Source organism: Mobula hypostoma, chromosome 11 (assembly GCF_963921235.1).
Source record: "Mobula hypostoma chromosome 11, sMobHyp1.1, whole genome shotgun sequence".
NCBI lineage: Eukaryota > Metazoa > Chordata > Chondrichthyes > Myliobatiformes > Myliobatidae > Mobula > Mobula hypostoma.
The window spans coordinates 10,277,665-10,305,021 of record NC_086107.1 but is presented as its reverse complement, the minus strand read 5'-3'; the positions used below and the strand labels follow the sequence as shown (position 1 = coordinate 10,305,021).

General features: G+C 41.8%; 1 protein-coding gene across 1 annotated transcript in view; it reads right to left on the bottom strand.

Annotated features, from left to right (window-relative positions):
- Window positions 1-27,357, bottom strand: part of depdc7a (DEP domain containing 7, paralog a) — a 66,261-nt gene that overhangs the window by 24,548 nt on the left and 14,356 nt on the right. Inside the window, exons 2-5 of the mRNA XM_063061668.1 lie at window positions 24,941-25,367; window positions 23,237-23,355; window positions 21,581-21,761; window positions 18,100-18,317 (exon numbers count right to left, since the gene is read on the bottom strand). Of these exons, the coding sequence (XP_062917738.1) occupies window positions 18,100-18,317; window positions 21,581-21,761; window positions 23,237-23,355; window positions 24,941-25,367 (945 nt within the window). The remainder of the gene's footprint in view (window positions 1-18,099; window positions 18,318-21,580; window positions 21,762-23,236; window positions 23,356-24,940; window positions 25,368-27,357) is intronic.

Sequence of the window (27,357 nt, the reverse complement as noted above, 5' to 3'; positions counted from 1 at the left end):
GGAAGTCCAGAATGAGGGGTCACAGTTTGAGGATAAAGGGGAAGCCTTTTAGGACCGAGATGAGGAAAAACTTCTTCACACAGAGTGGTGAATTTGTGGAATTCTCTGCCACAGGAAACAGTTGAGGCCAGTTCATTGGCTATATTTAAGAGGGAGTTAGATATGGCCCTTGTGGCTACGGGGATCAGGGGGTATGGAGGGAAGGCTGGTGCAGGGTTCTGAGTTGGATGATCAGCCATGATCATACTGAATGGCGATGCAGGCTCGAAGGGCTGAATGGCCTACTCCTGCACCTATTTTCTATGTTTCTATCACAAATGACACTTTGGGGGAAAAAACACAATGTTGACCAGGAAAGTTCAGCTATTCTTTAAATACTGCTTTAATATCATTGGTAAACAGACAGATTTGATTTAAAATTGTTCAGTTATAGAATCATAGAATGCTACACAGGTTCTTTGGCCAACTAGTCCATGCTCAATTAATCTCCCTAGTCCCAATGATTTGCACTTGGACCATCGCCCTCCATACCCTTCCCATCCATGTACCTATTCAAGCTTCTCTTAAATATTTCACCACTTCTGCTGGTAGCTTGTTCCACACTCCCACCCTTTGAGTGAAGTTCCCTCTTAAATATTTCACCCTTGACCTATGACCTCTAGTTCTAGTCTCACCCAGCCCCAGTGGAAAAAAAAGCCTGCTTGCATTCATCCCATCCATAATCCCTCAATTTTGCATATGTTCATCAAATCTCCCCTCATTCTCTTACACTCCAGGGAGTAAAGTGATAACCTATTCAACCTTTCCTTATAATTCAGGTCCTGAAGTCCCAGCAACATGTAGGTAAATTTTCCTCTGGATTTGTTCAACTTTATTGATATCTTTCTTGTAGGTAGGGAACCAAAACTGCCAATAATACTTCAAATTTAGCCTTACCAATATCCCATAGAGTCTCAGCATAATATCCCAACCCCTGTACTCAATATTCTGACTGAGAGAAAAGTCAATGTTTATTTCATTTGTGTGTCAAATTGGTTAATCTAGATTACATGTTCAAATCTCCAGCATACAAGTATCACCAGCTGGACAAAGTTAAAGGATGATAATTGGAGGCAAATTAAAGAGGTATATAATGTGGCAGAAATATGGAAATCTTGAAAGGAGGACTTAAAAATATTCCTCAAAAAATGGAATACCATTTCCAGAATATGCACAATAATCTAGTTGTCAATATTGGAGGCATGATTAGCTGGTGACAAAAGAAATGAATGGGAAGCTTTGCAAGTGAGGAAGGTTCACATAGATCAGCTGGTAAAGTACTCAAAATAAAGGCAAGTAGAATTAAATCTTGATCATGAGGGGGAGTGGTGAGGTGGGAAGGAGATGGAAGGGTATCAAATTATCAACAGTGTGAGGACAAACCATTAGAACTTGCAGTGAACAGTAGGACACTGAGGAGTGTGGTAGAAGAGGGATCTGGGAATACAGATCCACAATTCCTCAAGTTGAGTCACCATAGATAGGGATTAAAAGAGCACTTTTGGCACACTGACTTTTACAATCAGAGTACAAGTACAAGAGCTGGGACATCATGCTGAAGTTGTGCAAGATCCCGGCCAAATTTGAGTGTGTATTTTTCTGGTCACCTTACAGGAAAGGTGTCAATAAGATTGAAAGGGAGGGGTATGGACAGCCATGGTCCAAGTGTGGATCGATGCACTAGGCAGAATAGTTAGCACGAACTAGATAGGCTGAAGGGCCCACCGTGGAACTTTATCCTCAATTTCAACAAACTGTTTAATCAGAGACCATAAAACAAGTGCAGAATTAGGTCATTCAGCTCATCAAGTCTATTCTGCTATTCTTAATTTTATTTAGTGATACAGTGCAGTGTAGGCTCTTCCAGCCCTTTGAGCCACACCACCCTAGCAGCCCCCGACAAACCCAATTAGCCCAAACCTAATCACAGGACAATTTACAATGAGCAATTAATCTACCCAGTACATTTTGGACTGTGGAGGAAATCAGAGGACCCAGAGAAGACCCATGATTTCATGGGAGGGAGATACAGAGACTCCTTACAGAAGGGCACCAGAATTTAAATCCAAACTCCGGAACACCCTGAGCTGTAATAGCGTCACACCAACCACTACATTACCATGGTCGACTCCGATCTCCTGACTCCCTCTATAACCTTTGACACCCTTACTAATCAACTCATCAGCCTCTGCTTTAAATACACCCAAGGGCATGGCCTCCACAACGAATTCCACAGATTTACCATTCACTGGCTAAAGAAACTCCCAATCTGTTCTAAAGGGATGGCCCACTATTCTTAGAGTGAACATGGGGAGGATGCTTCCTTCAGTGGGGAAGTCTGAGCATTTCAATGTTCCAGGTTGCACTGAGAAACCTCATTTTTCTCAACTCCAGTGGAAATAGGCCCAGAGCCATCAAATACCCATGTTAATCCTTTCATTCCAAGGATCATTCTTGGAAACCTCTTCTGGAGCCTCTACAATGCAAGCACATCCTTTCTTAGGCATGGATCTTAAATACGCTCAGAATACTCGGTGCAGTCTGACCAATGCCTTATAAAGCCTCAGCATTACGTCCTTTAACCAGGAGGATGAATAGAACAGTACGATTCAATAAAATCAATAATCAAAGCATTGGTTCCTATTGGAACAAGAAACAAGGCATAAATTAAATTCACAAATCAAATTGCAGCAAATCCAGTTAAGAGTCAGAACACCACAGCACAGAAACATGCCCTTCAGCCCTTCTAGTCCATGCCAAACCATTAATCTGCCTAATCCCATTGGCCTGCATCCAGAGAATAACCCTCCAATCCATGAACTGCACCTATCCGACTTTCTCTTAAATGTTGAAATCTAATCTGCATGCACTACTTGCACTGGCAGCTTGTTCCACTCTCACCACCGAGTGGAACATTCCACCTTTAACCCATGACCTCTAGTTGTAGTCTCACTCATCCTTAGTGGAAAAGCCTGCCTGCAAAGTCATAATCTACAAACGTTTGTAGTAACCTTTCAGGTCTTCAAGTATTGCCAACATCCTTATACAAACAAGGTGACAAATTTATGTTAACAAGATATGCAGGACATTAAATCATTAATGTCCTTTACAAGATTCCCTTTTCCCAGTTACCAGTTTAACACATACATCTCCTGATCTACATCATTCTAGCCAACTTCCAAATGCCCTCTGATGTGTTTGAACAAAATGTTAAGGAGTTTACTTAGCAAATAAGAGTGCTGAAATAAATACTGATCTTATCTAATGATACCAAACTTAAAAGAACATTAACGAAAATGTCAAGCTTGTTACAATGAGGACAAACCCAAATCTTTAACAGAGTAAAATCTACTTCAATGTTTTAACAATGTTGAGTGAGATTTTGATCATGGAAAAGCAGGTAAATACTGCGATTTCTAAAGGCTGATTGAGACTGGGGAGTCAAGATTATCAATTATAGTGCAAAGACATTAAAAGCAGTTGAAGATATCCTAGTGGCTGGATAAAATATTTAAGAATATCAAATAACACACAAAGTTGCTGGTGAACGCAGCAGGCTAGGCAGCATCTCTAGGAAGAGGTATAGTCGACGTTTCGGGCCGAGACCCTTCATCAGGACTAACTGAAGGAAGAGTTAGTGAGAGATTTGAAAGTGGGAGGGGGAGATCCAAAATGATAGGAGAAGACAGGAGGGGGAGGGATGGAGCCAAGAGCTGGACAGATGATTGGCAAAAGGGATATGAGAGGATCACAGGACAGGAGGCCCAGGGAGAAGGAAAAGGGGACAGGAGGGGAAAACCCAGAGGATGCGCAAGGGGTATAGTCAGAGGGACAGAGGGAGAAAAAGGAGAGCGAGAGAAAGAATGTGCCCAGTTTCAAATCTCTTACTAGCTCTACCTTCAGTTAGTCCTGATGAAGGGTCTCAGCCCGAAACATCGACTGTACTTCTTCCTATAGATGCTGCCTGGTCTGCTGCATTCACCAGCAACTTTGATGTGTGTTGCTTGAATTTCCAGCATCTGCAGAATTCCTCGTGCTTAAGAATATCAAATCTTGGGGGTGACTGTTTTACGAACAGAATGTATTATTGAACAAAAAAGTACCAGGGCATTCTCCAAATATAATGCTTCTCCCTGTGGTCAAGGTATAGCGTTGAATCATTCCAATTCAGCACAGACAAATCATATGTAAAACAGTAAAGTGGATCCTACTTTAGACATTGTCAGGGTTCCCAACTTTTTTGTGCCATGGACCCCTACCATTAACCAAGGGGTCCTTGGACCCCAGGTTGGGAACTCCTGCTCTAAACGCTCCAATTTTATACCACATTGAGTTTATTTTGGAATATTGGATGCAGTTCTGGTCACCTACATAAAGATATCAATAAGATTAAAAATAGTTTCTGCAAATGCTAGAAATCCAAAGCAACCCTCACAAAATGCTGGGACAGCTCAGGTCAGAGCATGAATGGAGAGGAATAAAGAGTCACCATTTCAGCCGAGACCTTTCAGGACTGGTGAGAGTCTAGAATGAGCAGCCAGTGGAAGCGGTGGATGCAGGTTCAGCTACAACATTTGAGAGGTTTGGATAAGTAAATGGATAGGAGGGATATGATGGGCAATGGTAAGGACTAGGCAGAACAGTTCAGCACAGACTAAATAGGCTGAAGGGCCTGACTTTATGCTGGAGTGCTCTATGACTTTCAGCCCAAGATGCTGATCACTATAGTTATATGACCCATTTTCGATATTCACACCTGCCATTCTTTGATCTTGTACCAAAATAATCACTCAGTACAAACTAAAATGTTCCTTTTTCTGGAAGTTGCATTCACAAACATCTCATGCCAGATCTCTATAGCCTCAGCATAAACAAAAGATTCTGCAGATGCTGGAAATCCTGAGCCATACAATACTGGAGGCACTCAACCCAGGTAGCTTCTATGGAGTGAAATAAATAGTTGAGACCAAACTCAGAAGAAACCGCTCATTGTCTGGATAGCCTCCAGCCTGATGGCATAATTTCCACCCTCCTCCTGTCTCTTTCCATTCCCCATTGAGAACCCTCACCCACCCATCACCTCCCTCTGGTTCCCTTCTTCCCTTTCTTCCACTGTCCACTATCCTGTCTTATCAGGTTCTTCCTCCAGTGTCCCTCTCGTCTACCTATCCCCTCCCAACTTCAACCCCTTCTCCTACCTTCCCCTCCCTGGTCTCACCTATTACCTGCCAGCTTCTGGTAATCCCCTTTCCTTTCCCAGTCCTGATGAGTCACAACCCAAAGCACTGACCATTTATTCCTCTCCATAGACCCTGCCTGACCTGCTGAGTTCCTGCCACATTTTACTGTTGTTCTATAGCCCAAGACTTGGTTCAGGCAAGTTCAGCAGTTCAGCTATGGAAGACATGGGTAGCATAGCAGTGAGCACTACACTTAGTACTGGCTGCAAGATCGGGGTTCAATTCCCACTGCCATCTGCAAGGAGTTTGTACATTCTCATGACTGCGGGGTTTCCTCCAACATTCCAAAGTTAGGGTTAATGAGCTGTGGGCTTCCTATGTTGGCTTTGGATATGGGGCAACACCTGCAAGCTGTCCAACACAACTCTTGCTGATTTGATGCGACATAAATTGGTGCATTTCACTGTTATGATGCACGTAACAAATAAAGCTAATCTTTATCCGATCTCACCATCCATTCCACAGTTCATTGTTTACTCTTACAGGCAGAGCAAGACTGATCGCCTTTAAAGTCTTGTCAATCACAATTTATCTTTCCAAATACCAAAATATCACTTTCAGATTATTGGGATAAATTAACCTCATTCCCCTTGTGAATTTTGTTCACTAAACAAATCACTTCATATTCCTTTGCAAGTGATTAATTTTTTTTAATTAAAAATGACACTCTGGAGATGCTCAGGTCATGCAGGATCTGGGGTGGGGGAGAACATTTTCCCCCCAACTCAATTGATGGTTCTTCATTACCTTAAGAAATAAAGTTTAAAAATACATTTGGGTCACCACAGCAGCACAGCTGTTAGCTCAACATTATTACAGCTCAGGGTGCTAGAGTTGAGAGAGAAATCTGATGCCATCTATAAGAAATTTGTATGCCCTCTCCATGACCCACATGGGTTCCCTTCCACATTCCACAGACATACTGGTCATTGCAAATTGTCCTGTGATTAGGACAAGGTTAAATTGGTAGGTTACAGGGCAGTGCAGCTCAAAGGGCCTATTCTATGCTGCATCTTTTAAAAAACGCACACCTCACCAGGTCATTACATGGGAACTTGTTGTACAGTCTATGTCCATCATAACAGTGAGTACCTTTCAGAACTACTTGCAAATTTAAGCACTTTGTATTTATATAGTGCAAAGATACTAATGTTTTTATAGTAACAATGCTGGAGGAAGTCAGGTCAGGCAGCATCTATGGAGGGGAATATACTGTGATTGATTTTATTATTTTTCTCTTCTGTATTATGTATTACATTGAACTGTTGCTGCCAAGTTAACAAACTTCACATCACATGCCAGTGATAATAAACCTGATTCTGAGTTATCATTTTGGGATTAGACCCTTCAGGACCTGAAAGGGCGACTTTTCTCCACAGATGCTGCTTGACCTGCTGAGTTCTTCCAGCATTTTATGAATTCTCCTGAGTTTCCAACATCTGCAGAACCTCTTGTTTTATGATTGCTGGACTTTTTAAAATGGCAATTATAGGACAGTACTTAGCTCACTTTTCTCCCGCCCCCATTACCAACTCCATGCAGCAACAGTACATTGATTTAATCACAAGATGGGCTGCAGGTAAGGGGAGGAGTGAAAAAAGGAAAAAAACAGTTAATGAAAAATTAAAAACAATTCAGCTCAAATTTTAGAAGTAATGACATTTTGAAAGGGTTGAGGATGCTGTCACTTAGAGTTCAGCATAAATTATCAAAGCATGTACATGTCACCATATACCACAGGGATTCATCTTCTTGCAGGCATTCGCAGTAGATAGAAAGAAATACAATGGAGTCATTGAAAACTACACAAAGACAAGCCAATGTTCCAAAGGCAAACTGCAAACACAAAACAATCAAATACTGATGAATAAATAAAGAACGTCAGTTGTAGAGTCTTGAAAGTTGTTATAAAGCAAGTCTCTAAGTGTGGAATCAGTTCAGTGTCAAGGTGAATGAAGTTACTCATGCTGGTTCAGGAGTCTGACAATCAAAGGGTACTAACTGACCGGAACTGGGTGAGCCAGAGGTTTAAATATACAAACATCTCCCAAGTGGGTAGACAGTGGAACTCTCTGCTACAAGGAACTGTGGCAAAGCAATGATGCATGAAGGTGAAGCCAGACAAACAAGGGAAAATTGCATTGAGAACATTTTATGCATTTGGCAAAAAAACATGGGACATTAATAGATTAAACCGCACCAGTGTAAATCACAAACCTTAAGGTTGTTATAGCCTGGGTTGGTAAGCTCCCACTGCCTATTAAATACTCCCAATGGCATGCTCCTTAAATAGCCTCTGACACCAAGTCCAACTCCTGGCCTTCACCTGTGGCTTAGCTACCAAGACTGACGGAACCTTGTCTACCAAGGGGCAAAGGTGGGTTACCAGCACCTCAAAACCAGTCACTTCAGGCAGATGGAGCTCATCAGCCATGTTTGGCAACTCATCTGGAAGGAAAACCGATCTCAAACCTCTGCTGCCCTGCAGTTATAACCATCTCATGGGGAATGATTCAGGAGTAAACCCCACAGAGCTGGAATCCCCAAGGCCGTCAATGCTGACTGGCAACTCCTGTGACACCACTGGCACCAAACTATCGGCCTCTGCTTTCCCTTTGGATTCGTCAGTGGTGGGGGTGGGGGGGGGGCTGCTGCATTGGCAACAGCTTGCTCTCCATATTGTACTACACTGACTTGTGCGTCACGTGGACAGCTGCGCTGCGATGCAATATCCATGGTTAACCCTGACCAACAGACAGCCTCAAGTCAAAACCAGATGCTCCAGTTCACCCTTAGTGAAACTAAATTACGTGCTAACAATTTCTTATAGTACAAGGTTTGACATAAAAAATTGTTAATCAGTTACATAGTCACAGAACATTACAGCACAGAAGCAGGCCCTTCAGAACACCTAATCCATGCTGAACTATTAATCTGCCTCGTCCCATCAACCTGCACCTAGACTACAACTTTCCATGTACTGTACCTATCCAAAATTCTCTTAAATGTTGAAATCAAACTCCACTTCTGCTGGCAGCTTGTTCCACACTCAGTGAAGTTCTCCCTCATGTTCCCCTTAAACATTTCTCCTTTCACCCTTAACCCATGACCTCCAGTTCTGGATTCAAACCTCAAAAAGCTTGCTTACATTTACCCTATCTATACCCTTCAATTTTGTATATTGCTATCAAATCTCCACTCATTCTCCTACTCTTCACAGAATAAAGTCCAAACCTATTCAATATTTCCCTGTAACTCAGGTCCTCAAGTCTAGAAATCTATACATCTACAGTACATCAAGCCCATATCTATAATGAAGGGCCATAACATCACATGCCAAGTGTGCCTACATCGATCTCGCAACTATGTCAAACATTCGTGACATTGAAATGCAAATACAAGATGTCAAATTCCAGGATAAATGTGAGCTAATTATATTTAATGTTGGCCTATACAGTTGTTTCCCTGTTGCAAGAGAACAAAGGGAGAATGAGTAACAGTCAGGGCACTGATAGTGTTTTGGACTGTTTGGAACCAGTTCACCCAGTATGCCAGAAGCAGAGTGAGGAGAACTGCTCTCCACAACTCCTCTGGCCTTTTCATTCAACTTCCTCTAACTTACTGAGACTTGGTAATAACTCAGCTGTGGGCGAACAACAGGAGCGGTCCCAAAGGGGCACAAAAGGATTTATTATCCAGACCCTGCAGTTCGCCAAGTGTTTGGTTTAGATAGAATCTCATACATAGAACAACCTCAGAGACACAGTGGAAGCGACCAACACACCAGGGCAGACAGCAGCATTTCCAACATACTTCCTCAGTTGCACAAATGCTTCCACAGCAGACAATGAAATGATTCAAATTGTTTTCAACTGCATTTTTCAGATTTCCAACCCGCAGGCCAACAGTGCACAATTCTGGGATAACTCAGGGTGCTGAGTGGCTTAAAGTCAAACTAGGTGTTGTTTCTTCTGTAAAAATGGTTGACAATTTTTCAGGGTATTATACAAGAGATAAGAAATATGTACAGTAGATCAGTGTAGGAGGGTGTGGCTTGTGTCAGCTATTGATCACATTTAAAAACTGCTGCTGCTCTTTCCTATTGGTTAGTTTCCCTGGTTAGATTGTGTGCAAGACAGGAGTTGGGGGTTTGTTGTTATTGTCACTACCACCACCCCCTCTCCCGTGCCCCCCCCATGGGAAAAGACAAATCTCAGTTGTAATCAGCATACATACTTAGATAATAAAAGAACCTTTGGTTGGCTTACATGCCATGACACACATTTCCTGTTCTGGGAACTTTGGTGGGGTGGGGAGGGGTACAAGAGTAATGAAGTGGAAGGTATGCTCCTCCCACTCAGCTAAATATCTGTTTGTTGATTTGTAGTCTTGCAGTTTGTTTAACTTGGGGTGAGGATTTAAATATTTGGTCAATTTTCTTTTTACTGTTTGTAAATAATGTATGAGATCATGAAAAGGCAACGTAACTTCATTGGACATGTGATTAGGAAAAAGGAGTTAGAATGCACGGTAATTATGGGAAAGATTGAAGGGAAGAAAGCAAGTGGAAGTCAAAGACAAATGGAGACAGCAGACAGAACTAGAAATGAATAGATCCACTTGACCCGAAACAGGAATGTGCGGGCCATGGCAGTCAAAGCTCAAACTGGGCATGGCACCCGATTATGATGACGACGACAACGACTGTTTGTAAATAAATTAGTATGCTTATTTGTAGTCAGTTTTCTGTCTCAGTCACCAAACCTGTGAACCTGCTTCTACATTACACTTGATCACAAGGATTTTGCTTCAAACATTCTAATCCAATTACTTTGTGTATTATAATCACCATTATAATGTAGCAAAAGCATCAGCTAATTTATAGACAGCTCCCACATCCAAAGAGCATGAAAGATTATGAGAAGGCAGGAGATGGGGTTGAGAGGGATAATAAATCAGTCATGATGATCAGTCACCAGTCATGATCAGTCAATGGTGGAGCAGACTTGATGGGCTGAATGGCCTAATTCTGCTATGTCTTTTTGACATCAAAACAACTGGTGACAGCAATTGACGAGCAAAGAGAAAAACAGATGGTGAAAATCAAAAAAAAAACAGAAAATGCACATAATAGTCTGGAGGTCAGACATGTGCAGAGACTGACTAGAGTACAGATGAAATATTATCAACCTGAAGTTGTAACCATTTCCCTCTACAGACACATCCTGAGCTTTTGGCCATCATGGTGAAAGAAATGATATTGGTTTATGAGCATCAACTGATATGAAGAAAAGGCAGGAGAAAAGGGTTGAGAAATAAGTTAGATATGACTGAAAGGCAGAGCAGAGTGATGGAGTGAATGGCCTAATTCTGCTCCTACGCCTTATGGTCACATCACATCTGCTTCCTAAAAATCTACTCACAGAAGAGGTTTTGACTGAATGTCTCACACTTGAGGTACATGTCACCTGGAATGGAGCTTGAATCTACAACTTTCAGACTCCCAAACTAGAACCTCAATATTTCCCTCAAGGAATGAAGGAAAAGGTTGAATCAGGAGCCTTAATTCTGAGGATAAAGTATTTATTTTCTTTTAAGCTGTTAGACCCAGGGCAGCCATGTGAACTAGTGTGAACAGAGGGGCTGATCTGAGCCACACCAACTATAGATTATGAAAAGCCCACAACTGATTTAAAAATGATAGAATTAGGTGTAAACAAAAGGAAAATTACTGAGAATTAAGGGAATTAGATTCCCAAGGTGAAGAACAATGAAATAATTTAAAACTGAACTCTGCATCCCATTTATACTCAACCAATACTGTCTACTACCCAACATATACTCAGTTCCTCTGAAATGACAATTCAGCCCATCAAATCTATGAGCAATTCATTCCCTCACTCATTTTCAGATTCAACATTCAAGATTGTTTATGGTCATTCAGTAAATGAGTGCCAGTGAGAACAAAAAGACTCTAGATCTAGATTGTAATAAAGACCAAATTGTAATTAATGCAATAAATAACATGACTGAAGTCTCCTGCAATTATGAAGACCATCTGGATGCTTGGTTTGTACAGAGCTAATGATGCTGTAAACTCTGAGTGCATCCGTGGTGCTAACACTGAGGTGGTTTGTGGTGGGGGGGGGGGGGGGAGTGACAAGAGCTTTTCCCCCCAGTAACCCAATCACTCCACATCAGAAGCATGGCAATCATCAACACTTCTAGATCCACATAGGCGCTAGGAGCCATTTGCAGCAGCGCCTTAACCTATTAACCAGTCATAGATACTGCCTGACGTTTTTCAGTTAATCTAGGTTTCTTCCATCTGCAGAATATCATGTTATGACAATAAGAGTTTAAATATCATCATAGTTCATCACTGACCTTCCTGCAACTCAATGCAGCATTGCATTTTTGCTTTAACACTCTGGTGACCCAGTAAGCATGAAACCAGTCAACTCAAACTGGAAATTCTTGCTCAGCTGGATGCTGGTCTTCCACATATTCCACACATCTCAAATGACAGATTTTTTTTCAAAATGCATTCTTCAAACCAAAAGTGCAAGCTAATAATATTGCACAAGATCATAACACAAGAGCAGAATCAGGCCATTCATCTCATCAAGTCTATTCCATCACTGCTGATTTATTAGTCCATTCTCCTGCCTTCTTCCCATAACCTTTGACACCTTGACTATGCAAGAATGTATCAACCTCTGCTTTAAATATACGCAGTGACTTTGTCTCCACAGCTGTCTGTGGCAATGAATTCCACAAATTCGCCACCCTCTGGCTAAAGAAATTCCTCACTACTGAACTAAAAGGAGATCCTTATATTCTGAGACTGCCCTTTAATCTTAAATGCAGCATCGATTTATAGCCTTATGTTTTACACTAAAGCATAACTTAAAATTGAGGCAGTTCATTGAAGCATACATTATTCATAGTCTGGAACTCTGAAGAGGAACAAAATGCCTCTGATTAGCTTCACATCTATCCCCTTTCCTAGGCAGTCCCTTGCCATCAAGGACTACTTACAGTACTTCCAGTTTACTGGGCCTTCAGTGGCTAACGAGATAGTGTAGGAAGCACAATCTCATCCACAGATGGGCCACGATTTCTGCCCCAAACTGTAACTGCACTTCAGTTACAGGGTGTACACTGGGAACTGGAGACCACTGCAGGCGAACTGGACCATTTTCACACGGGATCATTACCACCGCCACCCCCTCTCCTCCCCACCCCCCACAAGCTCCCAGACAGCTGGAATAAGAATGCTCAACAGGCCATATTGAGCAATGTGGGAGATTTACTCATGGCCCCAGAATTATTAGTTAATCCATTAACACTCAAATGACACTGGTACAAGTAAACAAGTGGGTCATACTAGATAGAACATGAACAGTTCTGAAAGGTATACAGTTGATTGCACAAAGCCCTCAGTCAAGCAGAGGCATTGCAGAATGTGGAGATGCAGTTAGGTGACTATTACATCAATACACTCATTAAACATATTGTGACAAATAAACAGGGAGCTTGAAAGGGCAGCACAATAGTGTAACATGGTAGTGTAACAGTTGCATAACACTTTAGTAAAAGGGATTATCAATTCAGGTTCAATTCCTGCTCCAGCCTGTAAAGAGTTTGTACATTTTCCCTGTGGCCACATGGGTTTCCACCAGATCTCTCCAACATTCTAAAGACATACAGATTAGGATTAGTATGTTATGGGCATGCTACATTGGCACCAGAAGTGTGCCAATCAATACTTGCAGGTGGTCCCTAGCATATCCTCAAACTGTGTTGGTTATTGACACAAAGAACACATTTCACTATGTTTCAATGTAATGCCATCTATTCCATCATCTAAATCATTGATATACAGCACAAAAAAAACAGCTGCCCCAACACAGACCCTGTGGAACACAACAGCTCACTAACAGCTAAGCAGAAAAGGATCCTTTTATTCCCACTCATTACCTCCTACCAATCAGCCAATGTTCTAACCAACCCAGTAGCTTTCCTGTAATACCACCAGCTCTTAAGGTAAGCAGCCTCATGCGTGGCACCTTGTCAAAGACCTTTTGAAAATCCAAATCTACAACATCCACTGCATCCCCTATATCTATCCTACTTGTAATCTCAAATTCCAACAGGTTCATCAGGTAAGATTTCCCCTTAAGGAAACCATGCAGACTCTGTCCCATCTTGTCCTACATCACCAAGTACTCTATAACCTCATCCTTAACAACTGATTCCAAGATCTTACCAACCACTAAGGTCAGGCCAACTGGTCTATAATTTCCTTTTTGCTGCCTCCTTTTCTTAAAAAAAGTCACATCTGCAATTTTATAGTCCTCTAGAACCATGCCAGAGTCCAATGATCTTGAAAGATCATTACTAATGCCTCGACAATTTCTACCGCTACCCCTTTCAGAACCCTAGGGTGCAGTTCATCTCGTCCAGATGACTTGCACATCTTTAAGTCTTTCAGCTTTTTGAGCACTTTCTCCCTTGTAATAGTAACAGCACTCACTTCTCTTCCCTCACACCCTTCAACACCTGGCACCCTGCTAGTGTCTTCCGCAGTGGGAACTGATGCAATCTCCTTGCCCCATTAGTTTTCTGGCATCATTTTTAAGCGGTCCAAAATCCACTCTCATCTCTTTCTATATACTTGAAAATGCTTTTTCTATTCACTTTGCTTTCATATTTTATCTTTTAGTTGCTCTGTAGGGTTTTAAAAGCTTCCTAATCCTCCACCTTCCTGTAAATTTTTGCTGTTCTCTACCCTCTTGTTTTTACATTAGCTTTCACTTCCCTTGCCAGCTACAGTTATACTGTTGCCATTTGTGTATTTTTGTTTTTGGGATATCTATCCTGCACCTTCCTCATTTTCCCCAGAAACTCAAGCCAGTTCTGCTCTGCCAGCATCTCCTACCAATTTACTTTGGCCATCTCCTCTCATACTACTAATTTCCTGTACTCCACTGAAATACTGATATGTCAGACTTTCTCCCTATCAAATTTCAAGTTGAACTCAAATCATATTGGAATTACTGTCCAAGGGTTTCTTATCTTAAACTCCCTAATCACCTCTGGTTCATTACACAACACCCAATCCGGCATAGCTGATCCCCTAGTAGGCTCAACGACAAACTGCTCTAAAAATCCATTCTATAGACATTTAACAAATTCACTCTTGGGATCCATTACCAACCATATTTTTCCAACAGACCTACATGTTGAGAACATCTAGGACTATCATAACATTGCCCTTTTGACACACCTTTTCTATTTCCCCTTGTAATCTGTAGTCCATATCCCAGATACTGTTTGGGGGCCTGTATACAATTGCCATCAGGGACCTTTTACCTTTGCAGTTTCTTAACTCAACCCACAAAGATTCAACATCTCCTGAACCCATGTCACACCTTTCTAATGATTTGATGCCATTCTTTACCAGCAAAGCCACATCACCCCCTCTGCCTGCCTTCCTCTCCCTCCAATATAATGTGTAACCTTGGACATTCAGTTCCCAACTACAACCATCCTTCATTCACAATTCAGTGATGGACACAACATCATACCCAATCTGTAAAAGTGCAAGATCATCCACCTTGTTTCTTGTACTCTGCATTGAGACATAACACATTACAGATTTATTGATCATCACAAAACACCTCTGATGCCTTCCATTCCCTTCCCCTTTTCCCAGCAATGATTTCCCTCTCCCTGCCCCTTCCCACTCTCAGCCCACAATAAAGCAGTATCAGGATCAGATTTATCACTCATATGTTGTGTATTTCAGGTGGCAGCAGTACAGTGCAATACATAAAATTACTACAGTACTGTGCAGAAGTCTTAGGCTAGCTGTATACATGTGCCTTAGACATTGTACTGTTGTATTTTGAGACATTATAGCCACTTGCAATGTGCTACATCTACCTTGTGCCATGTATGATTCTTGGTAATGTGTTTGTACCTTGACCCCAGAGGAACTCTTTTGTTTGTCTGTATTCATGCATGGTTGAATAATAATTAAACAAAATGAGATCTGGATGGTGGCAGGGAGTGCAGCAGTCTCATCTTGGGGTAGCAGTTTTCCCCATCCTAACTGTTCCAGCTGCTACCATCCAGGAAACGGTACCGCAGCATAAAAGCCAGAAACAACAGGCTCCGGGACAGCTTCTTCCACCAGGCCATCAGACTGATTAATTCATGCTGACAACTGTATTTGTTACATTGACTGTCCTGTTGTACATACTATTTACTGCAAATTACTATAAATTGCACATTTAGACAAAGATTTTTACTCATGTACACGAAGGATACAAGGAATAAAGTCAATTCAATTCCTTCTCCTAAAGCTATGGAGCCTCTTGCCTGATTGTCGAGGGTCAAAGAGATTGTGGGACCTCTTGGGAGAGATAGGTGGGATCAACAAACCTTGCTGTTATATATCAACATTGCCTAGTTCATGGAATCTTCCCATGAAAATACAGAAGATTCAACCCTTTAACTCTTCCCTTGCCAGCATTCAGGGACCCAGACACATTAAGTGAAGCTGAGTTTCTCTTTTACTTGTAATCTGGTCCACTGCATTGGGTGATCACAATGTGGTTTCCTTGGATCAGATAAAACCACAGATTGTGTCCAACCAAGAAGCAGTACTCCAGTCAGCAAGGGTGACCCTGATGTGTTTGGGGATTTGATTCAATTACCTCCAGAATTCATGCACAAATTGCAGAATTCCTTGAGAATTCAAAAGCCTCAGGTTACCAAATGGTGGCTGAAGTGTCCACAAGTCTATTTTTAAGAGCATAGTCTTAAATCTGAGAAGCTCAAAAGCACTTTCCAATCAGAGGTATTTCTGATGAAGGATCACGGTCCCAAATCATTGAACATTTCCCTTTCCACAGATGCTGCCCGGCCTGCTGAGTATTTCCACCATTTGTTGTATCAATTTTCAGCATCTGCAGTTGCTTTAATTTTCACATTTTATTTTATAGCATGGAATAGGCCCTTCAAGCAATGCTGCTCAGCTACACGATTCAACAATTTGGAAGTGAAGACTAGAATGTGTTTCTGGGATGGTGGTAGAGGCAGATACATTATGGACTTGAGATGTTTAGACAGGTACACGAACGTGAGGAAAATGGAGCAGCATGAACATTGTGTAGCCATAAAGGATTAGTTTAGTTGGCCATTGATTAATTTATTTGGTTCAGAACACTGAGCCAAAGGGCATGTTCCTGGACAATACTGTTCCATGTTCCAAGTAAAATTAAAATATAAAAAAATCTTAACAGCACATTTACACACAAACTCCCAGAAACATCAAAAAAGTGACCAGGTCATTGACTGTAATGTTATGGATTAGGCCAGATACACAAGAGCAGAACATTACAGCACAGTGGAAGCCCTTCCACCCATGTGCCAACCTTTTAACTCACTTCAAGGTCAATCTAACACTTCTCTTCCACATAGCCTATAACCCTCCATTTTACTTTCACCCACACATATATCCAAGTTGACATGATCCTTATATCTGCCTCTACCACCACCCCGGCAGCATATTTCACATACCCACCAGCCACCACTCAAACAATAAATAACTTGCCTCTGACATCCCCCTCTACTTTCCTCCAATCACCTTAAAATTAACACTCCCCCCATATTAGCCATTTAACAAGAGATTAAAGACATTAGCTTTGTCACATGTACATTGAAATGTACAGTTAAATGTGTCATTTGCTTCTGTAACGCTCAGTTATATTGGCTCGTATATGTCTAGGGGAAATCCCACCCAGCACCTGCCTCAATGCTTCCCACGGAGTCAGTTGCCACCCAAATCAATCCCAAAGATCAATCATCAGCCAGTACACCCAGTACATTTTACTAAGTACACTTTATAGATATTACTAAGTCTATGACATTAATATAAATTCGATACAGAAAAGAAAGTAATGAAAAAAAAAAGGCACCAAGACTTATCAAAGTCCAAGTTCTTCGCGCGCAACCGTTGGAGCTCAATCGATTCCTGACGACCGCCCAGATCCTGTCGACTCACGGCTCAGGACCACCTGGAGTGATCGACCGGAGCCTTTCCGCATGCCCCCCGTCCTCCCCGTCTCTCCTCCGACTCCCCCCAAAACTCCCCGCACATCCACCATCCTCCCCGTCTCCAACCCGTCCACAGTCATACAAGACAGTATTATCATCCGAAAAAACGATACATGACCACCCATTGGTTAATAGCACCCTGCTATCTGTATTAACCCAAGCAAATGTCTAGCTAGAGACTTTCTCAGCATTTAACATAACAAAGAAGCATTCCCAAGTATAACATAACAAAGAAGCTATTTTAAATTTAACATACAAAAAAGAAATACCCGGTACACTTCAAATCAGCAAAAATTGTGCAAGGGGGCAGCCCTCCAGTACCACCACTGGAGTATCCAGAGGAAACCCATGCAATCAAAGGGAGAGCAAATAAACTTCTCAATGGTGGGAATTGAACCCTGATCTTGCAGCCAGTTCTGTAAAGTACCGCACCCTGGGGAAAAGTCGCTGGCTGTTCACTGTGATTGCACATTGGCAAAAGGCTACATGAAACACGATGCAGAAACACCTTTTAACTTCACAATAACTTTCAAAGGATCATCCTCCTGAACACAGACCATTTGTGTAACTACAGTAAAACAGTTCTCTGTTTCGATATTAAATTACTTCCAAGCTCCTAGCACCTGCAGACAGTTATAAATGGAGCCTATTTTAAAAGCATTGGAATGTCAGTAATTAAAGTTATACATACCAATAAGCTCTGTCACTCCTGTGTGGATGTCAAAGAGATCACTGGTAAGGAGAGGTTTTTTGGTCTGGCTGTAATATTTAGCAATGGCATCAAAAAGCATCATTTTACACTGGTCTATGTCGCAGGATGGTTCTGGAAAGTTCCTACTGATTTCCACCACTGTGGTATCAGGGAAATACTCCAGTAAACAAATTGTAGCCGACAGCCACTCATCATCCCTGGTGGAAGGAATAAAGTATAAAGATTAGATAATCTTTGGAAAAAGTGTCAGCTTTAGTCAATTTAAAACTTTGGACCAGAAGCAATATTACTTTTTCTTCAAGGTTATGTAGGATGAGACTGTATAATTGCCTGCTTGTATTTTAAATGCCTACTTGCACATGTAACTATTTAGTATGTTTCCTAGTAGTCACAGTATATATGTATGCAATGGTTCAGTTTGTCACCTGGTTGTTACAGCTCTGTCTCTTTCTGGAAGCTTCTTGTCACATTATTCAAATAGGGGTTGCCTGGTTAACTCATACTTACAAGTTTGAAGGCAAGGTTTTTTAGCTATGGAGTACAAAGGCAGAACATGACACCCCCATTTTTTTTTATTCTGTTCTTTCTTAACTACGACTTTTGTAGCTCTGCTTTTCTAATTTTGCTCTATCACAAAATGATCGTGAAGAAGTTTCATCCCTCTGGACTTCCAAAAGAACTACGGATTGAACTTCAGAATTCAATATGTGGATGTGTACAGACAAGTGAAACTAGCCCCTCACTAAAGACTCTAGCAAATTCCTTCAGATATACCATGAGAGCGCACTAGAATTTTCACAGCCTGGTAAAGAGGTAATAATGCACAGAATTAGATAAAGCTACACAAGAGGGTTGTAGATTCAGCTAGCTCCATTGTGGGCACTAGCCTCCCCACCAAGGACATCTTCAAAAGGGGATGACTTATGGCAGCACCCATCATTAAGGGCCCCCACCACCCAGGACACACCCTCTTAAAACTACTCAAAAGTGTGCCTTCAAGCTCCTGTACCTCCTCTGCAATGAGTGCATGTTTTAGGAACTGCTTTCCCTCTGCCATCAGATTTCTGAATAGTCCATGAACATTACCTCACTAGTTTACTTTTTGCACTACTTACATTTCTTATCACACATCATGTATTGCTCTGTACTGCTGCTACAAAACAATTTCGTGATATTTGTTTCCATAGGAAAAGGAAACAGTTTCTCACTAAACATCCCAGCAATTTGGAAGGACAGTGGGCACACAGGAGCTTCGATATAGTCTAACACCACCTCCTGGGTACAACCTCCATGTCATGGGACCAGACTCTTGGACTGGTTTCAGCTTATGGACTGCAGCTTTAAGGAGGCAGCATACCAGCAAAAGCAACTAAAGATGGGGGTAATAAATCCTGGCCCTGGTACCAACATCAATACCCAAAAGCCGATATTTAAATTTACTCTTGCCATGAGCAAAACACACTTGGAATCCCATCCTCTGTTGTAAAGCGAGATCTTGGTGTGGTTGATTACACAAAAGTTTAAAGATTTAAAAATTTAGATATTCCAGAAATGAGGAATATTGCTGAAAACCTAGCCTACTGCTATAGGATTACCTAACCTCTGGTTTATTCCCTCCCTCCTATAATACACAAAATTCCCAGCACAAAAAATAAAATCTGGTACTAAGCATCATAAACTCCTCCCACGCAAAGCTTTTCCATAGCTTTCCTCCATTCACTCTTATCTCACTCTAAAATACATGTTTACTGAATGCCCACACTACTCCCTCTGGTAAGAAGGCCCATGTATTAACCATACCAGGTAATGTAATACCAAATCGCTTGTTGGATTTTTAGTGACAGTTTAAAGTCACAAGCTTTAGTCTGCCATTGAACAACATTTTATAAGGCCATCTTCACCTTCTTTCAGAAAGCCCAAATGCCTGGTCTTTTCTGATAGTAATAAACGTAATTTTTAGCATATTCCCATTCAATTTTCCTTTTATACATTTAATGCTTCCAAATTCTTTACATGAGGCCCCTGGCAAGGGACCAAGATCAAAATGGATAAAAGCAGGTGGGCAATTCAGAAAAGTGTCCATACTTCTGGAACTTAGAAATCAGTGTTCTAGAGGTGAGAATTCCACTAGGAGACAATCCAGGGGGTACAAGTATGGAAGATTGAAATAGAAGACAAGCTTGGAATTTTTAACAGCCAAGATTAAATTAAAATATTTAACTCTCAGCAACTGCTGGTGGAGAGCGACCACATGTCCCAGGAAGAATGGGATGTATTACACCAGTAATATTTACAAAATGCTGGAGGAACTCAGCAGGCCAGGCAGCATCCTTGGAAAGGAACTGAGAGTTAGCATTTCGGGCTCTTCATCAAGACTACTTTAGTGACTCCTTAAAAATAAAACATTCATTGTTTTGTGGGTAGATTTAGGAGCAGTACAGAATTACTGTTGTTTTGGTATCACATTTCATCCATTTTGGCTTAACTGAAATAGAAGAGACATTTCTTTGATTATCTGAGGCAGATACTAGATTAAATTACATAGCATAGCAGTTAGTTCAGCTGTAAGATTGAGGTTAAATTCCTGCCACTGTCTGTAAGGCGTTTGTATGCTCTTCTTGTGATCACATGGGTTTCCTCTAGGTGCCCTGGTTTCCTCCCACATACCAAAGACCATGGGTTAGGGTTAGTGAGTTATGGACATGCTCTGTTGGCAGCATAGTAGCAATACTTGTGTTGTTCAGCACAATCCTTGCTGATTTCATTTGACACAAACGACATTTCACTGTCTGCTTCGATGCATGTGAACAAGCAAATAGGTTTACATTTTTACAGGACAATCCAACAATGCTCCAAATTCCATTCCTTCTCGCACATTTATTGTCCTTAGAACAACCAGACTGATCTTTGCAAACACCAGTGGAAACTGGTATGGAAACACCAATGCCCTTAAACAAAACAAAAAAAACATACAAAAGTAGTGGAAATGGCCCATAACCACACCCCCCTCCCCCCACCAGGACATGCTCTTTTCTTGCTGCAGTGATCAGGAAGGAGGTACAGAAGCCTCAGGACTCACCACCAGGTTCAGGAAGTTCATACTCAACCATCAGGCTCTTGAACCAAGGGAGATAACTTCACTCGCTCCATCAATGCAATGTTCCCACAACTATTGGACTCATTACCAAGGACCCTTTATCACATGTTCTCTATGTTTCTTATTTATTGTTTCTTTTTGTACTTGCTCAGTTTGCACTCTGGTTGAATGCCCAAGTAAGGTGGTCTTTCATCAATTCTATTATAGTTATTATTCTGTAGATTTATTGAGTATGCCCACAAGAAAATGAATCTCAAGGTTGTCTATGGTGACACATGCACTTTGATAATGAATTTACTTTGAACTTGGAAAACGGCACAGCTTTAGGGTTATGCAGAGAATGCAACAATTATAAACACCTACTGAGAATCACTGAAAGCCTTGAGGATTTCCCGATCCAGTAAGCCACTGGTAACCACACTGCTGCTTGAATTCTCTGATTTTGTCCGGTGCTCTTTTCTGTCCAGAAGTGAATCCAAGACTGGAAGCTCAATAAGTTGCAGGAGACGCAACATTGTTTGTTCCTGCCATATCTCATTGACTACTGCAATAAGGAAATTAAAAGAGTTTATGGCAGCCATCTCAGAAACGTTACTCAATCAACAATAGCTTGAAAACCAGCCCCACCTTCTACTCAGAAAAGCTTTGCAATTATCTTCAGGTATAGAAATGGTAAACTGTGGATTTTTGTGACTATTTTTAAAGAAATGATGACATTGTAGCCATCAAGGAACCCCATCATCCAGGCCATGCTCTCTTCTCACTGCTGTCATCAGGCAGGAGGTGCTGGAGCCTTAGGTCCCACACTAAGTTCAGGAACAGCATCACCCTACAACCATCAGGCTCCTAAACTGGCATTATATTTAAAGCAGAGGTTGATAAGTTCTTAATTTGTCAGTGTCAAAGGTTACAGAGAGATAACAGGAGGAAGGGGTTGAGAGGGGGTAATAAATCAGCCAAGATGGAATGGTGGAGCAGACTTGAAGGGCCAAATGGCTGGTTCTACTTTTGTCTCATGGTCATGTGCTGGATCAACTTCCTTATCTGCTGTCAACTCTAGTCCTGTTCCCCAGAAGTTCATTGTTAACTAGGACAGAGGGTTAAGTTTGATTTGGACTTGAACTATGTTATAGCTGGGCAGCACAGAAGTGAATGATATTATACTTCCAGCAACCCAGGTGCAATTCCTGCTGCTGCCTGTAGGTAGTTTATATGTTGTTCCCATGACTACTTGGATTTCCACATGGTGCTCTGGTTTTCTCGCACAATTTAAAGACCTGCGGGTTAATTAGTCTCCTGGATGTGATTGGCTCATTGGGCCAGGGTCTGTTACTGTGCTGCATCTCTGTCGTCAGACAAAGGATAAGCTCCAAGAACCGGCCAGGAAATTACAGGCTGGTGAGCCTGATATCGGTAGTGGGCAAGTTACTGGAAGGCATTACATATCTAGTCCCTTATACGTATTTGGAAAGACAGACTGACTGGGGATAGTCAATAAGCATTTGTGCGTGGTAGGTCATGGCTAACCAATCTTCTAGAGTTTTGATAAAACTACCAGGAAAGTTGATAAAGGCAAAGGCAGTGGATGTTGTCTACATGGACTTCAGCAAGGCATTTGACAAGGTTCCGCATGGGAGGTTGGTCAAGCGTCAGTTGCTGGGATTCATCGGTGAGTAGTAAATTGGATTAGACTTTAGCTTCACAGAAGAAGCCAGGGAGTATTAATAGATAGTTGCATCTCTGACTGGTGACCTGTGATTAGTGGCATGCCACAAGGATTGGTGCTGGGTCCAGTTTTGTTTTGTCATCTATATCAATGATCTGGATGATAATGTGGTAAAACTGGATCAGCACATTTGCTGATGACACTAAGATTAGGAGTGTAGTAGACATGAGGAAGACCAAAGCTTACAGCAAGGTCTGGACCAGCTGGAAAAATAGGCTGTTGGTCAACACCAACAAGTCTACTTGTCATTGAGTCTAAAATGCTGCTGTTATTCAACACCAAAAGGCACTTACCTGTTGGAGGCAGACTTGAAGTTTCAATACGAGAATTCACCGGTTTTAAACTCAAATTATCAAGCAGTTCTACTATTGAGTGGTCAGAGCTTGTATCTGATGCAGGAAAGTTAACTGGCCTACAAACAAAATTTTAATTTGTTAAAATTGTTAGCCCAGCACCAGAAACTAGCATAATCCCATTGCATTCACATTTTTCAAATCTTCTCAGTACTAAAAATGAGAAAAATGAGCAGACTGATTGTTAGGCAAGGAAAAAAGTCTGCCTCATTTTTAATTATTAGTTTAAGGTAAAACAAAGCTCTTGTCAAGAAGAACAAAGTCAATTTTCTGAAAAACACCTCCGCTCAAGGGTTTAATTAAAAGTAGCACATTTGAGATTACATTTCTAAACGCCAGTTCATTGTCAGGATTAGGGGTTGGGTAAATGAGTGTTTGGGCAGGAAACTGCATAGCTCACCCCAAACCCAGAGATGTTGCCACAGTAAACTTAGTGGGGAGAACCATGGTGCAAAACGAAAACTGGGGAGACAGTGGTTACATCACATCCAGCAGGTGACAAGGGAGATGCTCACTGGAGGGCACTGTAACTAGTCGCATGAACATCTGATATGGAGGGGCCACTACACAGGATCATAAAAAGCTGCAGAGGGTTGTAAACAGCCAGATCCATCATGGGCCCTAGCAACACACACACACCCACCCACACCTTCAAGAACAGCTTCTTCCCCTCCACTAGATTTCTGAATGGTTAATGAATGCATGAGCACTGCCTCACTTTTTGTAGCACTTATTTTATGTTTCTTTGCACTGAAAGATTGTTGCAAAACAAATTTCACGACACATGCCAGTGATAATAAACCTGAAAAGAATTAAAAAGCATGTTAACAACAGTTACAAAATTAAGTAGGCACCTACTTTCAGAGGTGAACAGAACAAGAGTTTCTGCAGATGCTGAAAAGCTGAAGCAACACAAAACGCTGGAGGAATGCAACAGGTTAGGCAGCATCTATGGAAATTAATAAACACCCAACTTCTCAGGCCCAGACCCTTCTTCAGGGCTGGAAAGAAGGGGGAAGCTGGAATAAAGTGGGGGGAGGGGAAATGAGAAAACTAGGTGATAGATGAAGCCATGTAGGCTTGGGTGGAGGGGGATGACTTAAGCTGGAGGTGATGGGTAGAAAAGGCAAGGGCTGGAGAAGGAATCTGATAGGAGAGTCAACCATGGAAGAAAGGGAAGGAGGGTATCCAGTGGGGGAGGGGGGTGTTGATAGGTATGCAGGTGAGGAGAAAGGGCAGGAGTGGAGTCAGAGTGGGGAATAAAGAGGGAAGAGGGGGGACAAATTACTGTAAGTTAGAGAAATCTATGCTCATGCTATCAGGTTGGAGGCTAGCCAGACAGAGTGAGGTTGTTCCTCCAATCAGAGAGTGGCCTTTTCATAGCAGTGGACCAACATATCAGAATGGGAATGGAATTAAAATGGTTGGCCACTGGGAAATCATGCTTTTCTGCAGATGGTGCGGTTGTTCGACACAGCCATTCCCCTAATCTACGTAGGGTCTTACCAGTATACTGCAGAGACTGCATCAGGAGCTTTGGACAGCAGAGGAATTCAACAGTGACCTGGTAAACTGATTCTGTGCACATTTTATGCAGTTCCTTTACTATGAGTGCCCTCCACTACAGAGACTAAATGACCTTACCTGCCAGCCCAGCCATTGAATCTAGAGGTTAGTTGTGCTTGAGGAGACAAGGCAGTGTCCGAGTTCTCTTTCACAGTATCAATCCACTTGTGCATTGCAGTAAACCGGTATAAACTGTAACTACTGTCCTCAAAAGGGTACTCCTTCTTAACTTTGCCAAAGAGTTTTGTACTGACTCCTTCAAACACCTTATGGTCCATCAAAGCTTGGCAGAGCCTCACCACTTTCGGTCGTGTGATCTCAGCGTCAAAGTACTTGTTCTGCAGAAGGTGGCTCAGGAGGATGTCCACAGCATCAGAGCCAAGGAAGCAGTCATTGTGGGACTTCAAATTATGTCTGCGTCGCTTAACCTCCACTTCTGACTGCAGGGTGAAGATTATATTACACCAAATGTGAGTTGCTCTGAATGGATTAACAGTTGGCAAATCTGGAAAATAAGGGAAAAATTTAGCAAAAGGCAACTCTTGAAGCATATGCCTTTGCACAGCCAGGTATGGCAACACCAATACCCAGGAACCAAAGACCACAGAAAGTGGACAGCTTAGTCCACTGGCGAGGCTCTCTTCACAACTGAGCACATTTGTGGCAGCACTCCTTGCAAATCAGCATTCAAAAAAAAACCCCACCTTGCTTCTTGCATTAGAAAGGTACAGCAGCTTTGGGTCCCACATCAATAGGTTCAGGAACAGTTACGATCCTACAGACATTTGACTCCTGTATCAGCGTGGATAACCCAACACAACTCTGAACTAATCCACAGCCTAGACTTTAAGGTCTCATTTATAAGTTATGTTCTCACTTCTGCACATTGGTGTTTGTCTGCCTGCTTTATGTAGAGTTTTTCATCAATTCTGTTGTATTTATTTCCTGTAAATGTCCATAGAAAAATGCACCCCCCCCCCCCAACGAGATGTCAGCAGTGGAAAGAGTGGGCAGCTTCCAGTTTTAGGTGTCAACATCCCCTGGGCCCAACATTGATGCAACCATGAATGGACACAAGCAACTCTGTTAAAAGTTAGAGGTCGGATACATCAAAGCCAGAAGTTGATAGACCTGATTAGAAAGGGTGTCAAATTTTATGGTGAGAAGGCAAGAGGTTGGGGCTAAGGGAAATAAATCAGCCATGATGAAATGGTGGAGCAGACTCAATGGGCCAAATGGCCTGATTCAGCTCAATCTCTTATGGTTTTGTGCTCTCTTCTCATTCCTACCACCAGGGATACAATTCAGGAGCATGAATACATTTAATGATTCAGAAACCGCTTGCTCCCCTTTGCCATCAAATTTCTGAATGGTCCATAAACACTACCTTTTGTTTGCACTATTTAGTAACTTCTAGAAATTTTAAGTCTTTGGTACTGCTGCCATAAACAACATATTCCACATCATTAGTGATAGTAAACTTGATTCTGATTAAAATTATGAAGGGGAATTTTCAATGTTTGATAAAGCCACCTGAAGGTTTTTTGACAAGATCAAACTATTTCAGCAAAGCTGCCCAGGCAGTTTGTTAAAAAGGAAAAACCATTTGCTTGGCAGATAGTTTCCTACATTGGGATTTCCCCACTATCATTTCCATCAGGATCAAAGGACGAAAAAAAGACAGGACATTCAACAATCTCAATATTCTGAAACACTCTGCAGTCACCCCAGTGCAATGTCCTTCATTACAAGTAGTACTGTTTATGGAGTGAGAATTTAAAAGGTAATCGTTGGAAATTTGGATTTTCAAGCCTGCTCTATCATTCAGTATCATAGCCCATCATCCATCTCAGTAGTATATCGAGTAGGACAGCATGGTAGTGTAGTGGTTAATACATTACTTTACTGCACGAGTGATCACTGATTGGGGTTAGTATGTTCTCCCCATGGCCATGTAGGTTTCCTCTAGGTGCTCCAGTTTCCTGACATTCCAAAGATATACATGTTAGGCTTAGTGAGTTGTGTGCCTACTATGTCCTGGCCCAAAATGTTGACTATTTTATACCCCTCCAAAGATGCTGCCTGACTTGCTGAGTTCCTCCATTTTGTGTGTTACCAACCACAGTAGTGCATTGAAGTGTCATCATTGTTGTCGGGGAAAAGTAGTAAGAACATGACTAGCTAGATCTCGAACAGCAGAGAGGCAACAACTAAATAGTCAACATTTGTAAAAACCATTAAGCAGAGGGCCTGGGAACAATGCACGACTTCTCAAAAGATCTTCGGATCTGGATGGAACTACACAAGTGCTGTTCTCCCTTGATACAGTCAGACTAGATATTCTGCACTCAACCTTGGTTCCAATCCAAGTATTTTAAGTGGACCACAGATGATACTCAAGAAGCATACTGTAAAGCCAACATTGAGCCAAATCCAACCCTAGTCTCATCTAGGCAGCTGGCTTTCTTTCCAACAACGTATCAAATAGGTACTAG